Source organism: Microtus oregoni, unplaced genomic scaffold (genome assembly GCF_018167655.1).
Source record: "Microtus oregoni isolate MIOR12 unplaced genomic scaffold, Mior012 000094F_ref0000399, whole genome shotgun sequence".
Taxonomy (NCBI): Eukaryota; Metazoa; Chordata; class Mammalia; order Rodentia; family Cricetidae; genus Microtus; species Microtus oregoni.
Genome location: NW_024544707.1, coordinates 3855408 through 3878479, shown reverse-complemented (window position 1 = coordinate 3878479; position 23072 = coordinate 3855408). Strand labels below are relative to the sequence as shown.

General features: G+C 41.2%; 1 protein-coding gene across 1 annotated transcript in view; it reads right to left on the bottom strand.

Annotated features, from left to right (window-relative positions):
- LOC121442736 (magnesium transporter protein 1-like) overlaps window positions 1-23072 on the bottom strand; it is a 51776-nt gene that overhangs the window by 3599 nt on the left and 25105 nt on the right. The window contains exons 3-8 of the mRNA XM_041644335.1: window positions 14607-14724; window positions 12806-12946; window positions 12019-12159; window positions 9001-9090; window positions 8350-8413; window positions 5888-5962 (exon numbers count right to left, since the gene is read on the bottom strand). Of these exons, the coding sequence (XP_041500269.1) occupies window positions 5888-5962; window positions 8350-8413; window positions 9001-9090; window positions 12019-12159; window positions 12806-12946; window positions 14607-14724 (629 nt within the window). The remainder of the gene's footprint in view (window positions 1-5887; window positions 5963-8349; window positions 8414-9000; window positions 9091-12018; window positions 12160-12805; window positions 12947-14606; window positions 14725-23072) is intronic.

Below are 23072 nucleotides of genomic sequence, written 5' to 3'. Positions count from 1 at the left end.
ATTATTCAATGTAAAAAAGAAAATACCTTCAAAAAATGGTGCTGGTCAAACTGGATGTCTGCATGTAGAAGAATGCAAATAGATTTACCACCCTGCACAAAACTCAAGTCCAATTGGATAAAAGAGCTCAAAATAAAACTAGCCACAGTGATCCTGATAGAAGAGAAAGTGGGGAGTAGCTTGAACACATTGACACAGAAAACAACTTCCTCAATAGAACACCAATACTGTAGACACTAAAATCAAAAGCTAATAAATGGAACCTCATGAAACTGAAATGCTTTTGTTATGCAAAGGACACCATTATTGGACCAAATCAGCAGCCTATAGAATGGGAAAAGATTTTCTCCAATGCCACATCAGATAGAGGGCTAATATCCAAAATATATAAAGAACTAAATAAATTAGGTATAAATAAAACAAATAATCCAATTTTTAAAATGGGGTATCCCACCTGGTCCCACAGCCATTCAATCCCAAAGAAACACACAAAGGCTTATATTAATTATGTTTGGCCTATTAGCTCAGGCTTGTTATCAACTAGTTCTTTTTTTTAATGTGTAGCCCAGGCTGGCCTTGAACTCGTGATCCTCCTGCCTCTGCCTCCTTCAGTAAATCCTACCGGCTAGTTCTTTTTTTTTAATATTTATTTATTATGTACACAATATTCTGTCTGTGTGTATGTCTGCAGGCCAGAAGAGGGCACCAGATCTCATTATAGATGGTTGTGAGCCACCATGTGGTTGCCGGGAATTGAACTCAGGACCTTTGGAAGAGCAGGCAATGCTCCTAACCACTGAGCCATCTCTCCAGCCCTTGGCTAGTTCTTAAAACTTAAATTAATTCCTAATTCTTGTCTATGTTTAGCCATGTGGCTTGGTACCTTTTATCAGTGCAGCATTGTCATCTTGCTTCCTCTACATCTGGGTGGCAACTCACTCTGCTTTTCCTCTTTCCAGAATTCTCTTAGTCTGGTTGCCCTGCCTATACTTCCTGCCTGGCAACTAGCCAATCAGCATTTTATTAAACAAATACGAGTGACAAATTTTTACCAAGTACAAAAGCATTATCCCACAGCAATGGGGTACAATGTAAACAGAGAATTCTCAGTAGAGGAACAAAATGGCCAAGAAACAAATACTCAAAATCTGTAGTCATCAAGGATATACACCTCAAAACTACTCTGAGATTCCATCTTACACCTGTCAGAGTGGCTAAGATCAAACACTAATGATAGCTTATGCTGGAGAGAATGTGGAATAAGGGGAACACTCCTCCATTGCTGGTGGGAATGCAAACTTGTACAGCCACTATGAAAATCAATATAGTGGTTTATTACAAAATTGGGAATTGATCTACTTCCAGACCCAGCTATACTAGTTACGCATATCCCCAAAGGGGAGTCCATCCTATCATAAGGACAACTGCTCAATTATGTTCATAGCAGCTTTATTTATAATAGCCAGAAACTGGAAACAAACTTAGATGTCCCTCAACTAAAGAATAGATGAATTAGATGTGGTACATTTACAAAATGGAGTATTACTTAGCTGTTAAAAAATAACCATAAAATTTGCAAGGAAATGAAAAAAAGTAGGAATAGAAAAAAGTCAGCTGGGAGGTAGTAGCATACACGTTGGGAGAATCTCTTTGAGTTTGAGGTCAGCCTGGTCTATAGAGTGAGTTCCAGGATAGCTAAAGCTACAGAGAAACTCTGTTTCAAAAAAACAAAAAATAGAAAAAAAATTATCCTGAGTGAGGCAACCTAGACCCAGAAAGGCAAACATGGTATGTATTCACTCATAAGTGGGTGTTAGCTGTTAAGTAAATGAAAATCAGACTATAATCCACAGACCCAGAAGTGCTAAGTAATAAGGAGGGCTTATATAATAATAAGTAAAAGGGGGATGCATATATATATATATATATATATATATATATATATATATATGGGAAATAGATTTATTGGGTGGACTGGGGGTGGGTGGTGATGGGTACTGGAGGAATCAGATGTGGTGGGGGTGGTGATGGAGGAAGAGTACTAGGAGAGATGACTGGAATTGGAGGGATTTTGGTTGCATGTGAAATATGGAAACTGAGTTCAGTAGAAACTTCCAGGATTCTACGAAGATGACCTCACAGAGGACCTGTAGTAAAGGAGGATACAGAGCCTGGTCTGGCCATCTTCTTTAACTATGGCAAGGCTTTTAGAGGTGGGACTGGGACAACAACCCAGCCACAAAACCTTTTATCTATAGTCTGTCTGTCCTGCTTATAAGACGTACTGGGGCAATGGAGGCACAGAACTTGTGGGAGTGGCCAACCAATGACTTGTCTAATCTGAGGTCCACAGCCTGGGAGGGAGTCCATGCCCAACACCTGAATGACCAGGAACTAGAGGCTGGATAGCCCAGGGACCGATTTTAGAAAAAAATTAATAAAATGATTACTAACAATATCCTTATATATTCATATATCACTGCTTACCCCAATCATCATCAAAGAGGCTACCACTGACAGCTGATGGGAACAAATGCTGAGATCCACAGCTGAACATTAAGCAGAGAGAGAGCCCAAACTGGAGATCTCCACTGGATCCCTCTCCTTTGAGCTTGGGAAACCCCAAGGAAGAGGAGGAAGAAGAAATGTAGGAGGGGGTTCAAAGACACGGGGAGAACATGGCCTACAAACTTCAACTAAATAGGAATCATAGGGGCTCACAGAGACTGAGGTGGCATGATTTTCAACTAGGTCCTCTGCATATGTTTGTTCAGTTGGTGTTTTTATGAGACTCCTAACAGTGGGGGCAGGAGTGTCTCTAACTTTTTTTTACCTGCTCTCGGGAGCCTTTTCCTCCTACTGAGTTGCCTCATCCAGCTTTGATTTGTTTGTTTGTGCCTATTGTTATTCTTTTGGTCCCCGCCCCTTTCCACCCACTCGCAGCAACCTCTGATCTCTCAACGTCATCCTGAAGCCCTTCTCCTGCTGCCCTCCCTTCCTGGAGCACGTGTGTTCCCCGCTTCTCCCTTCTTTTCTTTCTCTCTCTCTCCCTCTCTTCTTTAATAAATGTTCATGTCTATTTTCTGTGTCTAGGTGTCTTTTACCCGCCGCCACCTAGTGCAATTTACACTAGCTCGCTTGGCTCGCTAGCTCGGCCTGGGCAGGAAACTGCAGCCGCTTGGCTCTCCCCGGACCCGCCGCAGGCTGACTCTGCCTGCTCGCTGCATGGCGGGGGCTGCCCGCCCGGGATGGGCCACTGCTCATAAGCCCGGGGATCTTGCAGGGACCCACAGCCGTCTCTGCCGGGCTGGCAGCTGCTCTGCGAACATTTTAAGAATAAAACATATGGTATTTTGCTATGCTGTGTTTGGTGGATATTCTTGGGAGGCATGCTCTTTCTGAAGGGAAACAGAGGAGGAGTGGATCTGGGGGATAGGGGAGGTGGCAGAGGTAACAGGAAGAATGGAGGGAGGGGAAACGGGTTGGACGTATTAAAATCAAAATTTAAAAAGTAAAAAAAAAAACTAAAAATAAATCATAATTGGGCCAACAAGGTGGTTCATTAAGAAAAGGTGTTTGCTGCCAAGCCTGACTATATGAATTTGAGCCCCAAAACCCACACAACACAGTAGGACAGAAAGGACTCCTACAAGTTGTCCTTTGACTTCAACATCCATGTTGTGTCGTGTTCACACACATTCACATGCATGCATGCACACACACAGAGGAAATAATAAATGAAAATACTTTTAAAAAATCTAGAAAATTTAAATATCATACATGTATTATATATTAAATGGTTAATAAATATCTATTCTTCTTGTAACAGGGTTTGTTTTTATATTTTTTGAGACAGGGTCTTACTATATAGCAGTGAATGGCCTGGAAGTTGCTTTGTAGACCAAACTGGCCTCAAACTCACACCTGCCTCCTAATTGCTGGGATTATAGGTATGCACCACCATGTTTGGCAAAAGTAGCTGTCAAATCAGAAATCTAATATACTCATCTTTTTACAGAAAATAAATATTATCTATGATAATTTTAAGAAATTATATTGTAGGCATCTTCCAATGTGTATCTGTTTGATAGAGGGTCTTGTTATTTGAGATGACCTCAAACTCACTATATAGCAAAGAATAACCTTGAGTTCCTTATTCTTTCTGTTTCCACCTCCCAAGTGTTTGGATTGCAAGTGTGCACCTTGTACAGACTTTTTGTTTATGAGTCAGGGTTTTACTACATAGTACAGGAAAGCCTGAATTGGCAGCAATTCTCTTGTCTCAGTCTGGCATGCTGGGATTATAGACTATGCTGCCACACTCAACAATATGCAAATGTTCTAAAGCATAAAAAGCAGATGCAGCCTGGGGTTCAAGACCTTATTAGTGATTTTCTTAGCCCTGACGTCCCAAGTTTTAGAATTACAGGTGTTTGCTGCCACTCCCCATCTAAGGTTTTTTTTTTTTTTTTGGTTTTTCGAGACAGGGTTTCTCTGTGGCTTTGGAGCCTGTCCTGGAACTCGCTCTGTAGACCAGGCTGGTCTCGAACTCACAGAGATCCGCCTGCCTCTGCCTCCCGAGTGCTGGGATTAAAGGCGTGCGCCACCACCGCCCGGCAGTAAGGTTTTTATTTTGTTTGAAAGAAAGGTCTTCAACATTCCCTGTCTGGCCCGGAACTTGCATCGATTTTACTTCTGCCTCCCAAGTGTTTAATTTTTTTTTTTTTTTTGGATTTTTTTGAGACAGGGTTTCTCCGTAGTTTTTTTTTTTTTTTTTTTGGTTCCTGTCCTGGAACTAGCTCTTGTAGACCAGGCTGGCCTCGAACTCACAGAGATCGCCTGCCTCTGTCTCCCGAGTGCTGGGATTAAAGGGGTGCACCACCACCGCTCAGCTCCAAGTGTTCAATGTTTAAAGTGAGTACAAGACACACACACACACACACACACACACACACACACACTTCTGTAGTATTGGTGACCTTGTCTGTGAAGGACAATCACTCCATCTTAGAGCTCTATCCCCAGGCCTGCCCATAGTTTTTTCCTGTTGTTTTGTTTTGGTATATTGAAGATTGAATCTAGAGCCCAGTATACTCTAGGAAAGTACTCTACAACAGAGTTAGTTACATGCCCAGTCCCCTTTTTACTTTTTTCTTTTAAGACAGGGTCTTACTAAGTTGCTGTCTGAGTTCCATCTCATTTTATAGATCAGTTAGGCCTTGAACTTGTAATCCTCCTACCTCACCCTCCTGAATGTATGGAATTATGGGCCAGTAGCATCAAGTCTGGTTCCTACATATACAGTTTTTAAAATGTGTTTTACAGATGGAGCTAGGTAAGTGGCTCAGTTGATAAATCCTAATACTTGAAAGGTGGAGACAAGAGGATCAGAAATTCAAGGTCAGTCAGTTCGAAACTGATCTAGGCTATATGAGACCCTGTCTCAATAAATAAATAAATAGATAGATAGATAGATAAATAAACAAACCCCAGATGTTCTTATGGTTTTTTATTTGCTTTTATTTTAGTATTAGTTTTCTGAGACAGGGCCCTGGCTGTCCTGGAACTTGGTCTGTAGACCATGCTGGCCTCAAACTCACAGAGATCCACCTGCCTCGGCCTCCCAAGTGCCAGGATTAAAGGTGTGCGCTATCATTGCCTGGCTACAAGATGGTCTTATGAGTGAAATGATGAACACAGAGGAGGCTGAGGCAAGAGGATTGGAAGTTCAAGGTCATTTTGGCCACATAACATAGTTATCTCAAAATAAAAAACAACTGATCAAATAAAAAAGTGTAAAGAAATAGATTATAAAGGGAAAATTAACTAGAGAGGTTTTTTTTTTTGTATTAAAGGCAGAATTGGAACACCGTGACATGTGACTTACTCCTTCGCTTCCCAATATCCATGTCGGAGGTAGCAGCTTCACATAAAAGCACCATGCCTAAGGTAACCCCGCCATCTTAGAAAAACTGTTTAAGGAGAAATTCATATAAGCCACAAAAGACATATCACTTTCCTATTCCCAGTTTCTCATGAAGAAAATAAGATGAATTTATAAACCTTCAATTTTTTATTTTAAAACAGTAACCAAAACACTCTTATATTGCACAGTGTTAATTACTATAAAGATTAAATTGAAAAGTAAGGTTAAACCAGGCATTTGGTAAAGCAAGGCCAGCCTGGGCTATATAAGACTCTTGTCTAAAAAAGAAAAAACAAAATAAAACAAACGCTGGCCCCATGCACCTGGTAAGGTGGTACTTTTAATCCCAGTATTTGGGAGGCAAAGGCATGCACATCTCTGTGAGATCAAAGTCAGTCTGGTTTATACAGTACAGGCCACCCAGTGCTACAGAGTGAGACCCTGTCTTAAAGAAACAAAACAAATGAATACCCCCAAACTGGTACCCCCCCAAAAGAATTAAAGTTGAAAATACTTCAGTTTTGTAAAGTCAAATGTAATTTTAAAAAAATCCCACCTATGCTTGGTGGTAGTGGCACACGCCTTTAATTCCAGCACTTGCGAGGCAGAGGGAGACAGATCTCTGTGAGACCAAGGCCAGCCTGGTCTACAGAGGAAGTTTCAGGACAGCCAGGGCCAAACAGAAAAATCCTGTCTCAAAAAAGCAAAACAAAAACAGCAACCACAAAAATTCCACCTATATAGAAAATCAGCTTTTTGGATATCATACCTTAAAACAAACTGCCTGATCACAACAGTTTTCCAACTTCATACACACTACAAAATACTAAGTAGTCACTGTTATCAATTTAACACCCCTGAAAAGGGCATACTTGAAATACACACCATTTAAAACAATAGCAACTCACTTTTAATAGAAAATAATCTCAAAAACTTCTTCAGATTTTCAACAAATAACATCTGGAGTACTAATTATGATTCAGATACCCAATTTTGTCTTATTCTAATGAAAAAGGAAAATCCCTCATGTGGCATGACCTTATTCATTTTAATAACAGTAGCTATATAATTCAGAATAGAAATACTACTGTAAACAAAAAGCACATCACATGGTTGAATAATGAAATGAGCAGTATCAGTGCCTATGCTCTAGCAGAAAAGAGACCATCACCTGTACTTTTGTGAGTACTAGGAATGGTCACACACTGCTAATTATGTACATGATGCACACTGCATGCTACTGCATGTGGCTGTAATTAAGTGCTAAGAGTCAGGTGTTCTAACGAAGCTCTGTAACTGATTACATTCATCTCTTCATTACCATCTTGTGCTCTCTCGTAAACAGCCTCTTGTTAGGAATGACTGTTCATTTTCCATGTTTTTAATTAATTAATCTGTATGTGTGTGTGTGTGTGTGTGTGTGTGTGTGTGTGTGTGAGACACAGTGTACCTGTTTGCACTTACGTCACAGCAGATGTGTAGAGGTTAGAAGACAACTGGCAGAAATTGGTCCTTTCCTTCAACCATATTGGTCCTGGAGATCCAACTTGGGTTGTCAGGGTGGGTAAGTAGGCACCCTGCTTGAGCCTTCGTTCCAGCCCAATGCTATTTTTGGTTTTGCTTTTTTATTTAATCTACTCAGCCAGCATTTTTTCTTTTACTTACTGTGGCTCTTATATCTAGGTTTTCTCTGAAGGACACTAGAAATCAGGGTCTTGTGCATGATAGGTAAGTGCTATACCAATGAGGTATATCTCAGTCCCAATTATGCTTTTAGTGTATTAAAATGACATTTCATTTTACATTTGTTAATTTATCTCTCTGTTTGTTTTCCTCGAGACAGAGTTTCTCTGTGTAATAGCTCTGGCTGTCCTTGAATTTGCTCTGTAAACCAGAAATTGGCCTGCCTCTGCCTCATGAGTGCTGGGATTAAAGATGTGTGATACCACACTCAGCTTAATGTTTCATTTTTTAAAGATTTATTTATTATGCATACAGTGTTCTGTATGCATGTATGCTGTAGAGCAGAAGAGGGCACCAAATCTCATTACAGATGATTGTGAGCCACCATGTGGTTGCTGGGAATTGAACTCAGGACCTCTGGAAGAGCAGCCAGTGCTCTTAACCGCTGAGTCATCTCTCCAGCTCTTAATGTTTCATTTTAAGTCTCACCTAAACCTCATTTTTCTTCTAAATCCATACATCAATGGCTAATCAACCTGGCTTTGCCAGACTAAAGGTTTGCCTATTATTAGTCTATAAGATATTGGGTCAAGAAGGAAGACACAAGCAATACAATTCCCAAAAAGTATTATTGCCTGCATTAGGACAGAAGCTCCAACCAAATCTGTATAGAGGACATAAGATTGTAAGAAAACAATCAAATTAAAATGGAACAATAAAGACTTATTGTAAAAGGATACTGAACAGAAGAACAATGTGGGTTTCAGCTACAAACTGGGCCTGGCTGCTTCCATGGATATAGTTCTGGGAGAGGAAGACAAAAAGGAACCTTTAAATTATACATTGAATTGCAGTGTCCTAACCCTAAAATAAAGTATGTTAAACTTTATGAAATCATCAATTCACTTGCTGTATGTATGTACCATACTTTATTCGTCTACTAAAAGCTATTTCTATATTATTTACTTCTTTCTTTGTATTTATACTATCTATTTAACAAAAGTGTATGAGAAAAATAATATTTAAGAGTATAAAACTATGAGGTAAAAAACAATGTAGACATGACAATAGGAACCACAATTTTCCAATTAATCACCATGTCTGATAGTGCCTAGCACAGTACTAGAAATAACAGATGCTCAAATAGTTGACTAACTCTTATATTTAGTTTGAGAATGATTTTCTTAGCCATCCTAGTCAAAAGAACTCAAGAAATGGAAGAAAGAACATCCCACTTTGGAAGACCACATGCTCTAATTGTACCTGAAGCTCCATAACAGGGATCAAAGAGGCAAAACTCTATCTAGTTCCTGTATATGCTGGCTCTGGCTTCACAAGGTAATCATATTACATCAACTTTGGTATATAATGCAAAGAAATGAACAACTTACCACATGTCCTGTATGGGGATTCTTATGAGCATATGGTGGTCCTCTTATATGGTTCCACATCTGACCAGATGTCATAGCAAGTACAAAACACTAGGAAACAAATATATCGGAATACTCATGGTCCAGCTAGCCCATATTGATTAGTTAAGCAGGTACATGAAAATGCTTATCCATTCAGGAAACACAAGACTTTATTTTTTCCAAAAAAATTATTTCTTTATTAAGGTTTATATTTTGTCAAAAGGATCACAATTCAACATCATTTCTGAGGGAATTTTAAACTATAAACAGAGAAGTTTCAAAATTCAATATTGAAATACATTTGAAGCCGGGTGGTAGTGACACACGCTTTTAATCCCAGCACTTGGGAGGCAGAGGCAGGCAGATCTCTGTGAGTTTGAGGCCAGCCTGGTCTAAAAGAGCTAGTTCCAGGACAGGCTCCAAAGCCACAGAGAAATCCTGTCTTGAAAAAAAAAAGAAAATACATTCAAAAACATTTTCAAAAGAACTGTAACTAGGAATAGCGAGAATATACATACTGTTCTTGCAGAGGATATGAGTTTGGTTCCCAGGACCCACGATGGGTGGCTTATAACTTCCCGTGACTCCAGTTTCTAAGGAATCAAATGGCCCCGTCTGACCTCTATATATACCTGCACTTATGCACATAACCCCCAACACATACACACACGCTAAACATAAAATAAAATATAAAAAAGAACTATAAACAGAATCAGTTGCTTGAAACTTTGGAAAACCTAATAAGATAACGAGGGAAAGAAACTCATTTTAAGACAGGAAATAAAAATATAGAAAATCTTAGGACCAGAAAGATGGCTTGGCATATAAAAGTATTTGCCACAAAAGCTTGACAATGTATTTGATCTCCAGGACCCACATGATGGAGGGTGATGAATGAACATGGGGTCTACTGAATTTGTACTATATGTACTAAATGAGCCTAGAGGAAGTGTGTCACTTGGAGCAAGCTTTGGGGTTTCAGAAGCCTAAGTCAGGCCTAGTGGTGTGTTCTCGTTCTCTCTCTCTCTCTCTCTCTCTCTCTCTCTCTCTCTCTCTCTCTCCTTTCTGCCTGTGGATTTGGATGTCGAACTCTCAGCTCCTTCTCTAGCACCATGTCTGGCTGCACGCCACGATGCTTCCCACCATGTTGATAATGGACTGTACCTCTGAACTGTAAGCCAAGTACCAAATAAATGCTTTTCTTTGTAAGAGTTGCTACGGTTATGGTGTCTCTTCACAGCAATAGAAGAACACTGACTAAAACAGATCCATAAATTCTTATGTCTGAATGGTTGGTATCCAGCTGGCAGAACTGTTTGGAAAGTGTTGGGACCATTTGGAGTCCTGGCCTCCAGTTGCTCTCCTTTACTTGGCCTTCTGATTTGTGCTACTGAAAGCTCTGACCAGTTCTGCTTCCTGAGCATGTGTTACCTTGTCCTTGATTGAGGATCAGGAGATGAGGTTTTCACCTGCTGGCCCACCTGACTGTGTTGAGTATATAAGCCTCCGTGGTGCTATTCAATAAAGGGCTTCTTTACCAGTGACTAGAGGTGTGTGTTTCAATCTCCAGCCCCTTGCCTGAGGCTCACGAATGGTCCTATAGTGCAGGCACCGCAATACAGGAGTAGTATCATACTGTCATGTAGTAAGCCGGGTGCTACAGGAAAGGATTTGGAGATGTGACTTTTTTGGAGGTGTGTCACTGGGGGTGAGTTTTAAGGTTTCAAAAGTATTGTGCTGTTCCCAGTGTCTTCTCTGCCTCCTGACTGTGGATGACATGTGGGCTCTCAGCTGTTCCTTCACTCCACCATCATGAACTCTAGTTCAGTGAAAGGCTGTCTTTTAGAAGTTGCCTTGCTCAGGTGCTTTCAAACAAAACAGTGACCTGAGTTCAATTCCCAGAATCCAAATAAAAAAGCTGAGGGCACTGGCTAGACATTTGCTTCTCTTGTAAAATAGTGGAGTTTGGTTCCCAGAACCTCTGTTAGGCAGTTCACAAATGCCTATAACTCCAGGGATCCAGTGCCCTCTTCAGTCCTCCAGCCAACCTTGCTCTAATCAGTGAGACACCTCCTGAAAACAACAACAAATCCCAAGGTAGACTGAGCCTAAGGAAGAACACTTGAGTTCACCTCTGGCCTCCACACAAACGAGCACATACTCACATCTCCACGAACAAGCACCAACATGCACTCTCACCACAACAAAAATCGGGCTGAGTAAATGGCTCAGCGGATAAGACTGCATGCTGTGAAAACAAGAGCACCCGAGTCTAAATCCCCAGCATGGCTGGACATCCTAGAGAGTCCTTGTGTTGAGGAACAGACAGGAAGAGCCCAAGAGCTTGTTGGCCATCTGCTCTAGCCCAAACGGGGAGCTTCAGGCTCAGTTCTAGATCCTGTCGAAGAAAAGTGGAGTTGGCTATGGTGGTACACGCCTTTGAACCCAGCACTGGGGAGGCAGAGGCAGGTGGATCTCTGAGTTCAAGTCCAGCCTGATCTACAGAGTGAGTTCCAGGACATCCAGGGCTGTTACACAGAGAAACCCTGTCTTGGGGATGGGAGAAAAGGTAGAGAACAACAGAGAATGACTCTGGATATCCTCTTCTGGCCTATGCATGTGCAGTTGTATGCATGTACAAGTACATGTACACGCGTACACACACACACACACACACACACACACACACACACACCAAAAAGTACTTTTCACAGAGGTAACAGCTAACAGAACCCAAGAAAAAATTCTGGGTGCAGCAGTATGCGCTTGTAATATCAGCACTAAAGATATGGAGACAGGAGGCTCTCTAGGAATCACTAGTGAATTCCTGGTTCAGGGAGACTCATTTCATAAAATAAGCTGAAGAAGTGACTGAGGAAGCCACCCAATAGCAATCTGTGGCTTATACACAAGAACAATAAAGAAAACAAAAGAAAAAGGGTAAAGAAAATAGATTAAGTTCTTTTTCAATCAACTTTTCTCTTTCAATTCACTTACCAAAGCTGCAAAAGCCCATCCAGTTTTATTAAAGAGGAATTCCATATTGCTTCTTCGCAGATACACAAGTCCACCAATAACAGCCAGAAGCAATCCCAACATTAGGGGTCCAGCATAATTTGGAGGTCTAATTACTCTAATCTAATGGAAAAGAGAGAGAAAAACATTCTAAGATATAAAATTTATTTTCTAATTAATAATAATGAAATGAAAGCAGTCAAAAACGTATTTTCAGGAAAAATATTTTTTTTCTTTTTCTTTCTTTTTTTCTTCTTTTGGTTTCTTCTTTTGTTTTAAATTTATTTATTTATTAAGGATTTCTGCCTCCTCCCCACCACCGCCTCCCAATTCCCTCCCCCTCCCCCGATCAAGTCCCCCTCCCTCATCTGCTTGAAGAGCAATCAGGGTTCCCCAGGAAAAATATTTTTAACCATATTACTCCAGTCAAAACTATACCCTAGAAATAATATGTAACAGGCACGGTATTATTTCAATTAAAACACAATACCCCTTATATTAAGAAATTTTGCCAAGTACACACACTTATGGTCAGGAAAATGGTTTCTAATTGTTCTGAACTCAACAGGCTAAGACAAGGTATTTTATAATTTTACTCAAGATGAGTAAAATTTTTTAATTTTTATCAAGATGATCCTGTTAAATCCTACTTATGAAAGATCTACCAAATGATTCCATCTCAGTGACATGAAGACAAGACCAGCTATGACTCCCAGTTCAGATTCAAAGACAGTGAAAAAAAGACTTTTTGTAAAGTAGGGAAACTTACATTGACATCAGTTCTGTCTGCGATCCAGCGAGCAATCTGTTCAGCTGAAAACCCTCGCACCTGTAACTCGTATGTATCAGCCCTTTTGGGTTTTCCTTTTGGTGGAAAGTTGATGAAAGTTGGAGTGGAATTCATGTTTAGCTGAATCAAAAATAGTCCATGGAAACATTAAGTTACCAAGAAAATAACCTTAACGGCAACTAATTTTTAAAATTAAACATTTTTTTTAAGACAGGGTTTTGCTGTGTCAACCAGGCTGGCCTTGAACTTGCAATAATCTTCCTGTCTCTGCTTGCTGAGTACTAGGATTAAAAGAATGTACCAACATGCCTGGGAGAAATTCAGGCTTTTCACACACATGAAGATCGTGATTATCTAAGGAGCGTTGTGGAGTTGGCTTTCAAATGCAAGGCTACCCCTGACTGTAACAATTTCATTTTATTATCCAAATAGAAATTTCTAGGTAACATACAATTTTTTTTAACTTGAATAGGAAATTTCCCATACCAGTTATTTAAGGTTGCTCAGAAATTCTTAAAAAGTTAGGTATACATTCATGACACCTAAACTTATTTTATATGGCTGTTACAACCTCATGATACTAAAACAAGAAGAGTTCAGGTTAAAGGACTGTTAGAGCAATACTCTGAGTTTAAGACAAGCTTGGACACTTGGCAAGACCCTGTCTTGAAATAAAACACCAGACATGTAGTCACACATCTGTAACCCCAGCACTGGAGAGGCAGAGGCAGGTGGATATTTATGAGTTGGAGGTCAGTCAAGTCTGCACAGCAAGTTCCAGAATAGGCACCTTCCAACTGCTAGGAGTATAGGAACAAGTGCCTGGCTTGTTCTTTATATATTTACAAAATAAAATTTGTGTAAGTCCCAGAAAAACAAATCCTTGAAGGACAGGAACAACCTTCTGTGAAATAAGGCAATTATCTGGAAGACAGGGCTGTATTCTGGAGCAGAGATGATGTTGGGGGAACCAGATTGATCCCAAGCTATGTTGACTTTGGATTGACCATCTTGATGAACCAGAACTGAGAAAATGATCAGATGACACCTTCACCTGGCTGTTTAATTAATTACACATACCTCTCCCCACTGCCCAATTCTTCTGTTTAAACTAGTAGCAATAGAAGGAGCCACTAGTCATCTGTTCTTCCCACATTGAACAAATTCCTCTCTGCTTTACATGCACACACACACATTTGTGTGTTTGAGTGTGTATGTGTGTAAGTTATCAGGTAGGATGATGAACACTTATAGTCCCAATACTTGGGAGATGGAGGAGAAAGGATTGGAAGTTTGTATCCAGCCTTTGCTATACAGACCATGCCACACAACACACTTAAAAGTGTACACAGACCATGCCACACAACATGCTGGTTGGCGTTGGTTACTGACTTTTTTTGATTAGTCAAATTTTGCTTTTAGTTTACTAGCTACTCTAGCTTTTGCATTAAAGTATTCCTATTTAACTTCTTAACAATATTTTTAGATTTATGTGTATGAGTGTTTTGCTTGCATGTATGTATGTGTACTATATGCATGCCTGCTGCCCGTGAAGACTAGAAGAAGGCATCAGGTTCCTTGGAAGTGGAGTTATGGATGGTTTTGAACTACCATGTGGGTGCTGGGTATCAAACCCAAGTCCTCTGCAAGAGGAATGAGTGATCTTAACCAAGTAGCCATACCTCCAGCCCCACTATTTAACTTCTTGTAATCATCAAAATTGTATTTTGCTTTATCCATGCTTTATTCCTATATACAAGAAAAAAATCAAACATCTTACCATTTGAAATACATCAGAACCTTCATCAAAATCCACCATGGCAAAAAATATTCTGTTGGTAAATGCACTGGAGTACCGCCAAGAGTTTGCCAGAATCTGGAATTCTTCATCAGCTTGCCTGAATAAAATCAGATCGGTGGGGAATAAAGCAAAAAATATATGAAACAATTTATAAATCAACCCAGTTTATCAGCAGTAAAACAAAACCTAATTAAATAATAGCAATTTGTTGCTGTTGTTTTTTTGAGACAAGTGTTTCGCTGTGTACCTGGCTATCCTGGAACTCACTCTGTAAACAAGGCTGGCCTTGAACTCAGACAGACGCCTACATCTGCTTCCAGAGACCTGGGTTTAAAGGCATGTGCCACAACTGTCTAGCATAATAGCAATTTTTAGTAAAAGAAATATTAAAAATTATTGGCAAGCTGGGTGGTGGTGGCAGCACATTCCTTTAATTCCAGCTGTGAGGGAAGAAGAGGCAGGTGGATCTGAGTTTGAGGCTGGCCTGATCTACAGATTAAGTTCAGGACAGCCAGGGTTATTACACAGAGAAACCCTGTCTCAAAAAAAAGGTTATTGGTACATAATTCAGGTATAGTTAGAACACAATCAGTTAGAAGACACTTTAAGTATAAAAGAAGCCTCACATCTAAGTGATGGAAATCTCACCAGAAATTAGTAATTACATGACTCCATTCCATGCTTTATAATTTATACTGTTTATTTTTTTTTTTATTTTTTTTTTTAATAATTTTTTTATTAAGAAAAGAAGAAAAAAAACATAAACAAAAAACAAGTTTCCACCTCCTCCCAGCCTCCCATCTCCCTCCCCCTCCTCCCACCCTTCTCCCCCTCCTCCCACCCTTCTACCCCTCCCCCCACTCCTCTCCCCCTCCCTCTCCAACCACAGAGCAGTCCAGGTTCCCTGCCCTGTGGCAAGTCCTAGGTCCTCCCCCCTCCGTCCATATCTAGGAAGGTGAACATTCAAACTGGCTAGGCTTCCACAAAGCCAGCACATTAAGTAGGATCAAAACCCCGTGCCATTGTCCTTGGCGTCTCATCAGCCCTCATTGTTCGCCATGGTCAGAGAGTCTAGTTTTATCCCATGCTTTTTCAGTCACAGTCCAGCTGGCCTTGGTGAGCTCCCAGTAGATCAATCAGCTCCACTGTCTCAGTGGGTGGGTGCACGCCTCGTGGTCCCGACTTCTTTGCTCATGTTCTCCCTCCTTCTGCTCCTCATTGGGACCTTGGGAGCTCAGTCCAGTGCTCCAGTGTGGGTCTCTGTCTCTGTCTCCATCCATCACCAGATGAAGGTTCTATGATGATATGCAAGATATTCGTCAGTATTGCTCTCGGATAGGGTCATTTCAGGTTCCCAATCCTCAGCTACCCAAGGAACTAACTGGGAACCTCATGTTGGGCACTTGGGAGCCCCTCTAGGGTCAAATCTCTTGCTCACCCTAAAGTGGTTCCCTTAACTAAGAATTGTGGTTCCGTGCTCCCCTATCCACCTTTCCTTTATCCCAATTCTCCTGATTCCCCAAGTCCCCCCTCCTTCCCTTCTACCTTTTCTCTCCCCATCTCCCCTTACCCCCATCCCACCCCACCCCCAAGATCCTAATTTTCTCCCCGGCAATTGGGTCTACTTCCCTTAGCCAAGAGGATAACTATATGTTTTTCCTTGGGTTCACCTTCTTACTTAGCTTCTTTAGGTTCACCTATTGTAGTCTCCGTGGCCCTAATTTATGGCTAGAAACCAATTATGAGCGAGTACATCCCATGTTCATCTTTTTGGGTCTGGGACACCTCACTCAGGATAGTGTTTTCTATTTCCATCCATTTGCCTGCAAAATTCGAGAAGTCATTGTTTTTTACCGCAGCGTAGTACTCTAGCGTGTATATATTCCATACTTTCTTCATCCATTCTTCCATTGAAGGGCATCTAGGTTGTTTCCAGGTTCTGGCTATTACAAATAATACTGCTATGAACATAGTTGAACAAATGCTTTTGTCATATGATAGAGCCTCTCTTGGGTATATTCCCAGGAGTGGTATTGCTGGGTCCAGGGGTAAGTTGATCCCGAATTTCCTGAGAAACCGAAACACTGACTTCCACAGTGGTTGCACAAGATGGCATTCCCACCAGCAATGGATGAGGGTACCCGTTCCTCCACAGCCTCTCCAGCAAAGGTTATCCTTGGTGTTTTTGACTTTAGCCATTCTGACAGGTGTAAGATGATATCTCAAAGTTGTTTTGATTTGCATTTCCCTGATTGCTAAGGAAGTTGAGCACGACTTTAAGTGTCTTTTGGCCATTTGAACTTCCTCTGCTGAGAATTCTCTGTTCAGTTCAGTGCCCCATTTTTTAATTGGGTTAATTAGCATTTTAAAGTCTAGTTTCTTGAGTTCTCTATATATTTTGGAGATCAGACCTTTGTCTGTTGTGGGGTTGGTGAAGATCTTCTCCCAATCAGTAGGTTGCCTTTGTGTCTTATTGACTATGTCCTTTGCTTTACAGAAGCTTCTCAGTTTAAGTAAGTCCCATTTATTCAATGTTGCCCTTAATGTCTGTGCTTCTGGGGTTATACATAGGAAGCGATCTCCTGTGCCCAGCTCCTGTAGGGTACTTCCCACTTTCTCTTCTATCAGGTTCAGTGTGTTCGGGCTGATATTGAGGTCTTTAATCCATTTGGACTTGAGTTTTGTGCACGGTGATAGATAAGGGTCTATTTTCATTCTTCTACAAGATGACATCCAGTTGTGCCAGCACCATTTGTTGAAGATGCTTTCTTTCTTCCATTTTATACTTTTAGCTCCTTTATCGAAAATCAGGTGTTCATAGGTTTGTGGGATAAAATTCGGGTCTTCTATACGATTCGATTGGTCGACTTCTCTGTTTTTATGCCAGTACCACACTGTTTTCATTACTGTGGCTCTGTAATAGAGTTTGAAGTCAGGGATGGTAATGCCTCCAGAAGATCCTTTATTGTATAGGATTGTTTTGGCTATCCTGGGTTTTTTGTTTTTCCATATAAAGTTGATTATTGTCCTCTCCAGATCTGTGAAGAATTTTGATGGGATCTTGATGGGGATTGCATTGAATCTATAAATAGCCTTTGGTAGAATTGCCATTTTTACTATGTTGATCCTCCCAATCCAAGAGCAAGGGAGGTCCATCCATTTTTTGGTATCCTCTTCAATTTCTTTCTTCAATGCCTTAAAGTTCTTGTCAAATAGATCTTTCACTTCCTTGGTTAGATGTACCCCAAGATATTTTATGCTGTTTTTGGCTATTGTGAATGGTGAAGCTTCTCTGATTTCCCTCTCTGCTTCCATATCCTTTGTGTATAAGAGGGCGACTGATTTTTTGGAGTTGATCTTGTATCCTGCCACATTACTAAAGCTGTTTATCAGCTGTAGGAGTTCTTTGGTGGAGTTTTTGGGGTCGCTTATGTACACTATCATATCATCTGCAAATAACGAAAGTTTAACTTCTTCCTTTCCAATTCGAATCCCCTTGATTCCATTATGTTGTCTTATTGCTATTGCTAGAACTTCAAGCACTATATTGAAGAGGTATGGGGAGAGTGGACAGCCTTGTCGTGTTCCTGAGTTAAGTGGGATGGCTTTGAGTTTCTCTCCGTTTAATTTGATGTTAGCTGTCGGCTTGCTGTATATAGCTTTTATTATATTTAGGTATGACCCTTGTATCCCTAATCTCTCCAAGACTTTTAACATAAATGGATGTTGAATTTTGTCAAATGCTTTTTCAGCATCTAATGAAATGATCATATGGTTTTTTTCTTTCAGTTTATTTATATGCTGGATTACATTGATAGATTTTCGTATGTTGAACCAGCCCTGCATCTCAGGAATGAAGCCTACTTGATCATAATGGATAATTTTTCGGATGTGTTCTTGGATTCGATTTGCCAGTATTTTGTTGAGGATTTTTGCGTCGATATTCATGAGTGAGATTGGCCTGTAGTTCTCTTTCCTGGTTGAGTCTTTGAGTGGTTTTGGTATCAGAGTAATTGTGGCTTCATAAAAGGAGTTTGGTAATGACCCTTCTGTTTCTATCTTGTGGAATACATTAAGGAGTATAGGTATTAGATCTTCTTGGAAGATCTGGTAGAATTCCGCATTGAAACCATCTGGTCCTGGGCTTTTTTTGGTAGGGAGGTTTTTGATAACCTCTTCTAATTCTTCGCGACTAACAGGTCTATTTAGATTGTTCACCAGGTCCTGATTTAACTTTGGTATATGATATTTATCTAAAAAAGTATCCATTTCCTTTACATTTTCCAATTTTGTGGCATATAGGCTTTTGTAGTAAGATCTAATGATTCTCTGAATTTCCTCTGTGTCTGTGGTTATGTCCCCCTTTTCATTTCTGATCTTATTAATTTGCAAATTCTCTCTCTGCCGTTTGATTAGCTTGGATAGTGGTTTGTCAATCTTGTTGATTTTCTCCAGGAACCAGCTTTTTGTTTCATTGATTTTTTGTATTGTTTTCTGTGTTTCTATTTTGTTGATTTCAGCCCTCATTTTGATTATTTCCAGTCTTCTACTCCTCCTAGGTGAGTCTGCTTCTTTTTTTTCTAGAGCTTTCAGGTGGGCTGTTAAGTCTCCAATGTGAGCTTTCTCTGTTTTCTTTAAGTGGGCACTTAGTGCTATGAACTTTCCTCTTAGGACTGCTTTCATAGTGTCCCATAAGTTTGAGTATGTTGTTTCTTTATTTTCATTGAATTCCAGGAAGACTTTAATTTCTTTCTTTATTTCTTCCTTAATCCAGCTATGGTTCAATAGTTGACTGTTCAGTTTCCATGACTTTGTATGCTTTCTGGGGGTAGCATTATTGTTGAATTCTAACTTTAATCCATGGTGATCTGATAAGACACAGGTGGTTACTAATATTTTTTTGTAACTGTGGATGTTTGTTTTGTTACCGACTATGTGGTCGATTTTCGAGAAGGTTCCATGAGCTGCAGAGAAGAAGGTATATTCTTTCCTATTTGGATGGAATGTTCTATAGATGTCTGTTAAGTCCATTTGATTCATTACCTCCACTAGTTCTCTTATTTCTCTGTTAGGTTCCTGTCTGATTGACCTGTCCATTGGTGAGAGAGGAGTGTTGAAGTCTCCTACTATTAGTGTGTGCGGTTTGATGGCTGCCTTGAATTTTAGCAATGTTTCTTTTATGTACGTGGGTGCTTTTATATTAGGGGCATAGATGTTCAGGATTGAGACTTCATCCTGATGAACTGTTCCTGATATGAGTATAAAATGCCCCTCTCCATCTCTTCTGATTGATTTAAGTTTAAAGTCAACTTTGTTAGAGATTAGTATGGCCACACCTGCTTGTTTCTTAGGACCATTTGCTTGATAGGCCTTTTCCCAGCCCTTTACTCTGAGTAGGTGCCTGTCTTTGTGGTTGAGGTGTGTTTCTTGTAAACAGCAGAATGTTGGATCCTGTTTTCTTATCCAATCTCTTAGCCTGTGCCTTTTTATAGGTGAGTTGAGTCCATTGACATTAAGTGATATTAATGACCAGTGGTTGTTAACTCCGGTCATTTTTTTTTTAGTCGTAGAGTTTGTGAGTTTCCCTTCTTTGTTTTGTGTTGGTGAAGGGTCTCTAGATGTCTGAGGTATTGTGGTCATTGTTGGACTCCTTGGTTAGTGATTTTCCTTCAATTACTTTCTGTAAGGCTGGATTTGTGGCTGCGTATTGTTTAAATTTGTTTTTATCCTGGAAAATTTTATTTTCTCCATTTATAATGAATGAAAGCTTGGCTGGGTATAGTAATCTGGGCTTGCACCCATGGTCTCTCAGTTTCTGCAGTACATCTAACCAGGACCTTCTGGCTTTCATGGTTTCCATGGAGAAGTCAGGTGTAAGTCTGATAGGTTTACCTTTATAAGTAATTTGGCCTTTTTCCTTTGCAGCTCTTAATATTCTTTCCTTATTTTGTATGCTTTGTGTTTTGATAATTATATGGCGAGGGGATGTTTTTTTTTGATCCAGCCTATTCGGTGTTCTGTATGCTTCTTGCACCTTCATAGGAAAATCTTTCCTTAGGTTGGGAAAGTTTTCTTCTATAATTTTATTAAATAGATTTTCTGGACCATTGAGCTGCCCTTCTTCTCCTTCTTCTACTCCTATTATTCTTAGGTTTGGTCTTTTTATTGTGTCCCATATTTCCTGAATGTTTTGTGATGAGAGTTTGTTGGACTTGCTGTTTTCTTTGATCAGTGTGTTTATTTTCTCTATGGTATCTTCAGAATCCGAGAGTCTTTCTTCTATCTCTTGTATTCTGCTGGTTATGCTTGTTTCTGTAGTCTCTATTCGTTTACCTAGATTTTCCATGTCCAGACGGCCCTCTGTTTGTGTTTTCTTCTTTGCCTCCATTTCAGTTTTCAGGTCTTGAACTGTTTCCATTATCTGTTTGATTGTTTTTCCTTGGTTTTCTAGGGTATCATTCACTGATTTATTCAATTCTTCAAACTTTCTGTTATATTTCTCATCCATTTCTATAAGGGCGTTTTTTACATGCTGTTTAAGGGTGTCAATCACTTTCATGAAGTCAATCTTTTCTCCTTCCTCTTGATTAAGGGGTTCTTGTCCTCCCGTTGTGAGGTCGCTTGTTTCTGGTAGCTTCATGTTGCTTTTCAGCTTGTTGGGCGAATTCTTGCCTTGACGTCGGCCCATCTCTTCTTCCAAATGCTCCCTATGGATCTTCTTTTACCGGATTAGGTCTCCTTGCCTACCAAACGCTGTCTCTCCCCAATGTTGGCTCTCCCAATGCTGGGTCTCCCCAATGCTGGGTCTCCTGGCGCCGAAAGATCAGGCCTCCGTGCTGGTTGGGCAGCTTGCAGACAAAGCGCCTACCCCGCTTGGTGCAGGCAGGCCACAGAAACAAAGGAACTGCTGCCCCCCGGGAGCCCCGGCTACTCGGACTCAGCGCCCAGATAGGCTGGGCTGGGCGATGCCACGCGCCAAAAGAGGGCAGTGGGGGCGAAGTGGGGAGGGGTCTGGACGGAAGCTGGGTGGGCCAGGAAGAAAGAGGCAGCAGAGAGCCCAAGCAGGACAGGGGGCCAAGAAACCCCCGAGCTCCCCGTCCCAGGCTGGCGCCGTGGGCCAGAAACTCACCCCAATGCTGGGTCTCCTGGCGCCGAAAGATCAGGCCTCCGTGCTGGTTGGGCAGCCCGCAGACAAAGCGCCTACCCCGCTTGGTGCAGGCAGGCCACAGAAACAAAGGAACTGCTGCCCGCCCGGGAGCCCCGGGTACTCGGACCCAGCGCCCAGATAGGCTGCGCTGGGCGATGCTACGCGCCAAAAGAGGGCAGTGGGGGCGAAGTGGGGAGGGGTCTGGACGGAAGCTGGGTGGGCCAGGAAGAAAGAGGCAGCAGAGAGCCCAAGCAGGACAGGGGGCCAAGAAACCCCCGAGCTCCCCGTCCCAGGCTGGCGCCGTGGGCCAGAAACTCACCCCAATGCTGGGTCTCCTGGCGCCGAAAGATCAGGCCTCCGTGCTGGTTGGGCAGCCCGCAGACAAAGCGCCTACCCCGCTTGGTGCAGGCAGGCCACAGAAACAAAGGAACTGCTGCCCGCCCGGGAGCCCCGGGTACTCGGACCCAGCGCCCAGATAGATCTATACTGTTTATTTTTGAATCCCAAAACAATTTTTCTTTTTTTTAAAAGAGTCATTTATTTATTTAATGGGCACTGGTGTTTTGCTTGTATATATTCTGTGTGAGGGTGTTGGATCCCTTGGAAATGGAGTTACAGACAGTCCTGTGCTGCCATGTGGGTGCTGGGAATTGAACCCAAGTTCTGTAGAAGAACAGTCAGTGCTCTTAACCACTGAGCCATCTCTCCAACCACCCAAAACAATTAAAAAAAATTTTTTTGAGATGGGAGGTCTCACTAGGTAGCCCTGGCTATTCTGTAACTCTGTAGACCAGGCTGGCCTTAATTTACAGAGATCTGCCTGCTTCTGCTTCCAGATTAGATGTATGTGCCACCACAGCCAGGCTCCAAAACATCTTTGGTAGTCACAAAACAAAGAAATGCAGCTAACATCCTCTATACACTATGGAGGCTTTCCCTCCTTTGGTGGTTTTTCCCCTAAGACAGTTTCTTTGTGTAGCCCTAGACCCGGAACTAAAGGATTTATTTCTAGGTACATATGTCTGTGTGAGGATGTGTGCACATGAGTGCCAGTGCCCACTGAGGCCAGAGGCATCAGATCTACTGATCTGGAGCTGGAGTTACGGGAGGTTGTCAGCTGCCCAACATGGGTTCCTAGAACTGAGTTGGGTACTCTGCAAGAGCAATAATGGGCTCTAACAGCTGGTCTCTCTCCAGCCAGTGTGCTGCTTCCACTCTTGTTTTTTTTTTTTTTTTTTTTTTTTTGGTTTTTCGAAACAGGGTTTCTCTGTGGCTTTGGAGCCTGTCCTGGAACTAGC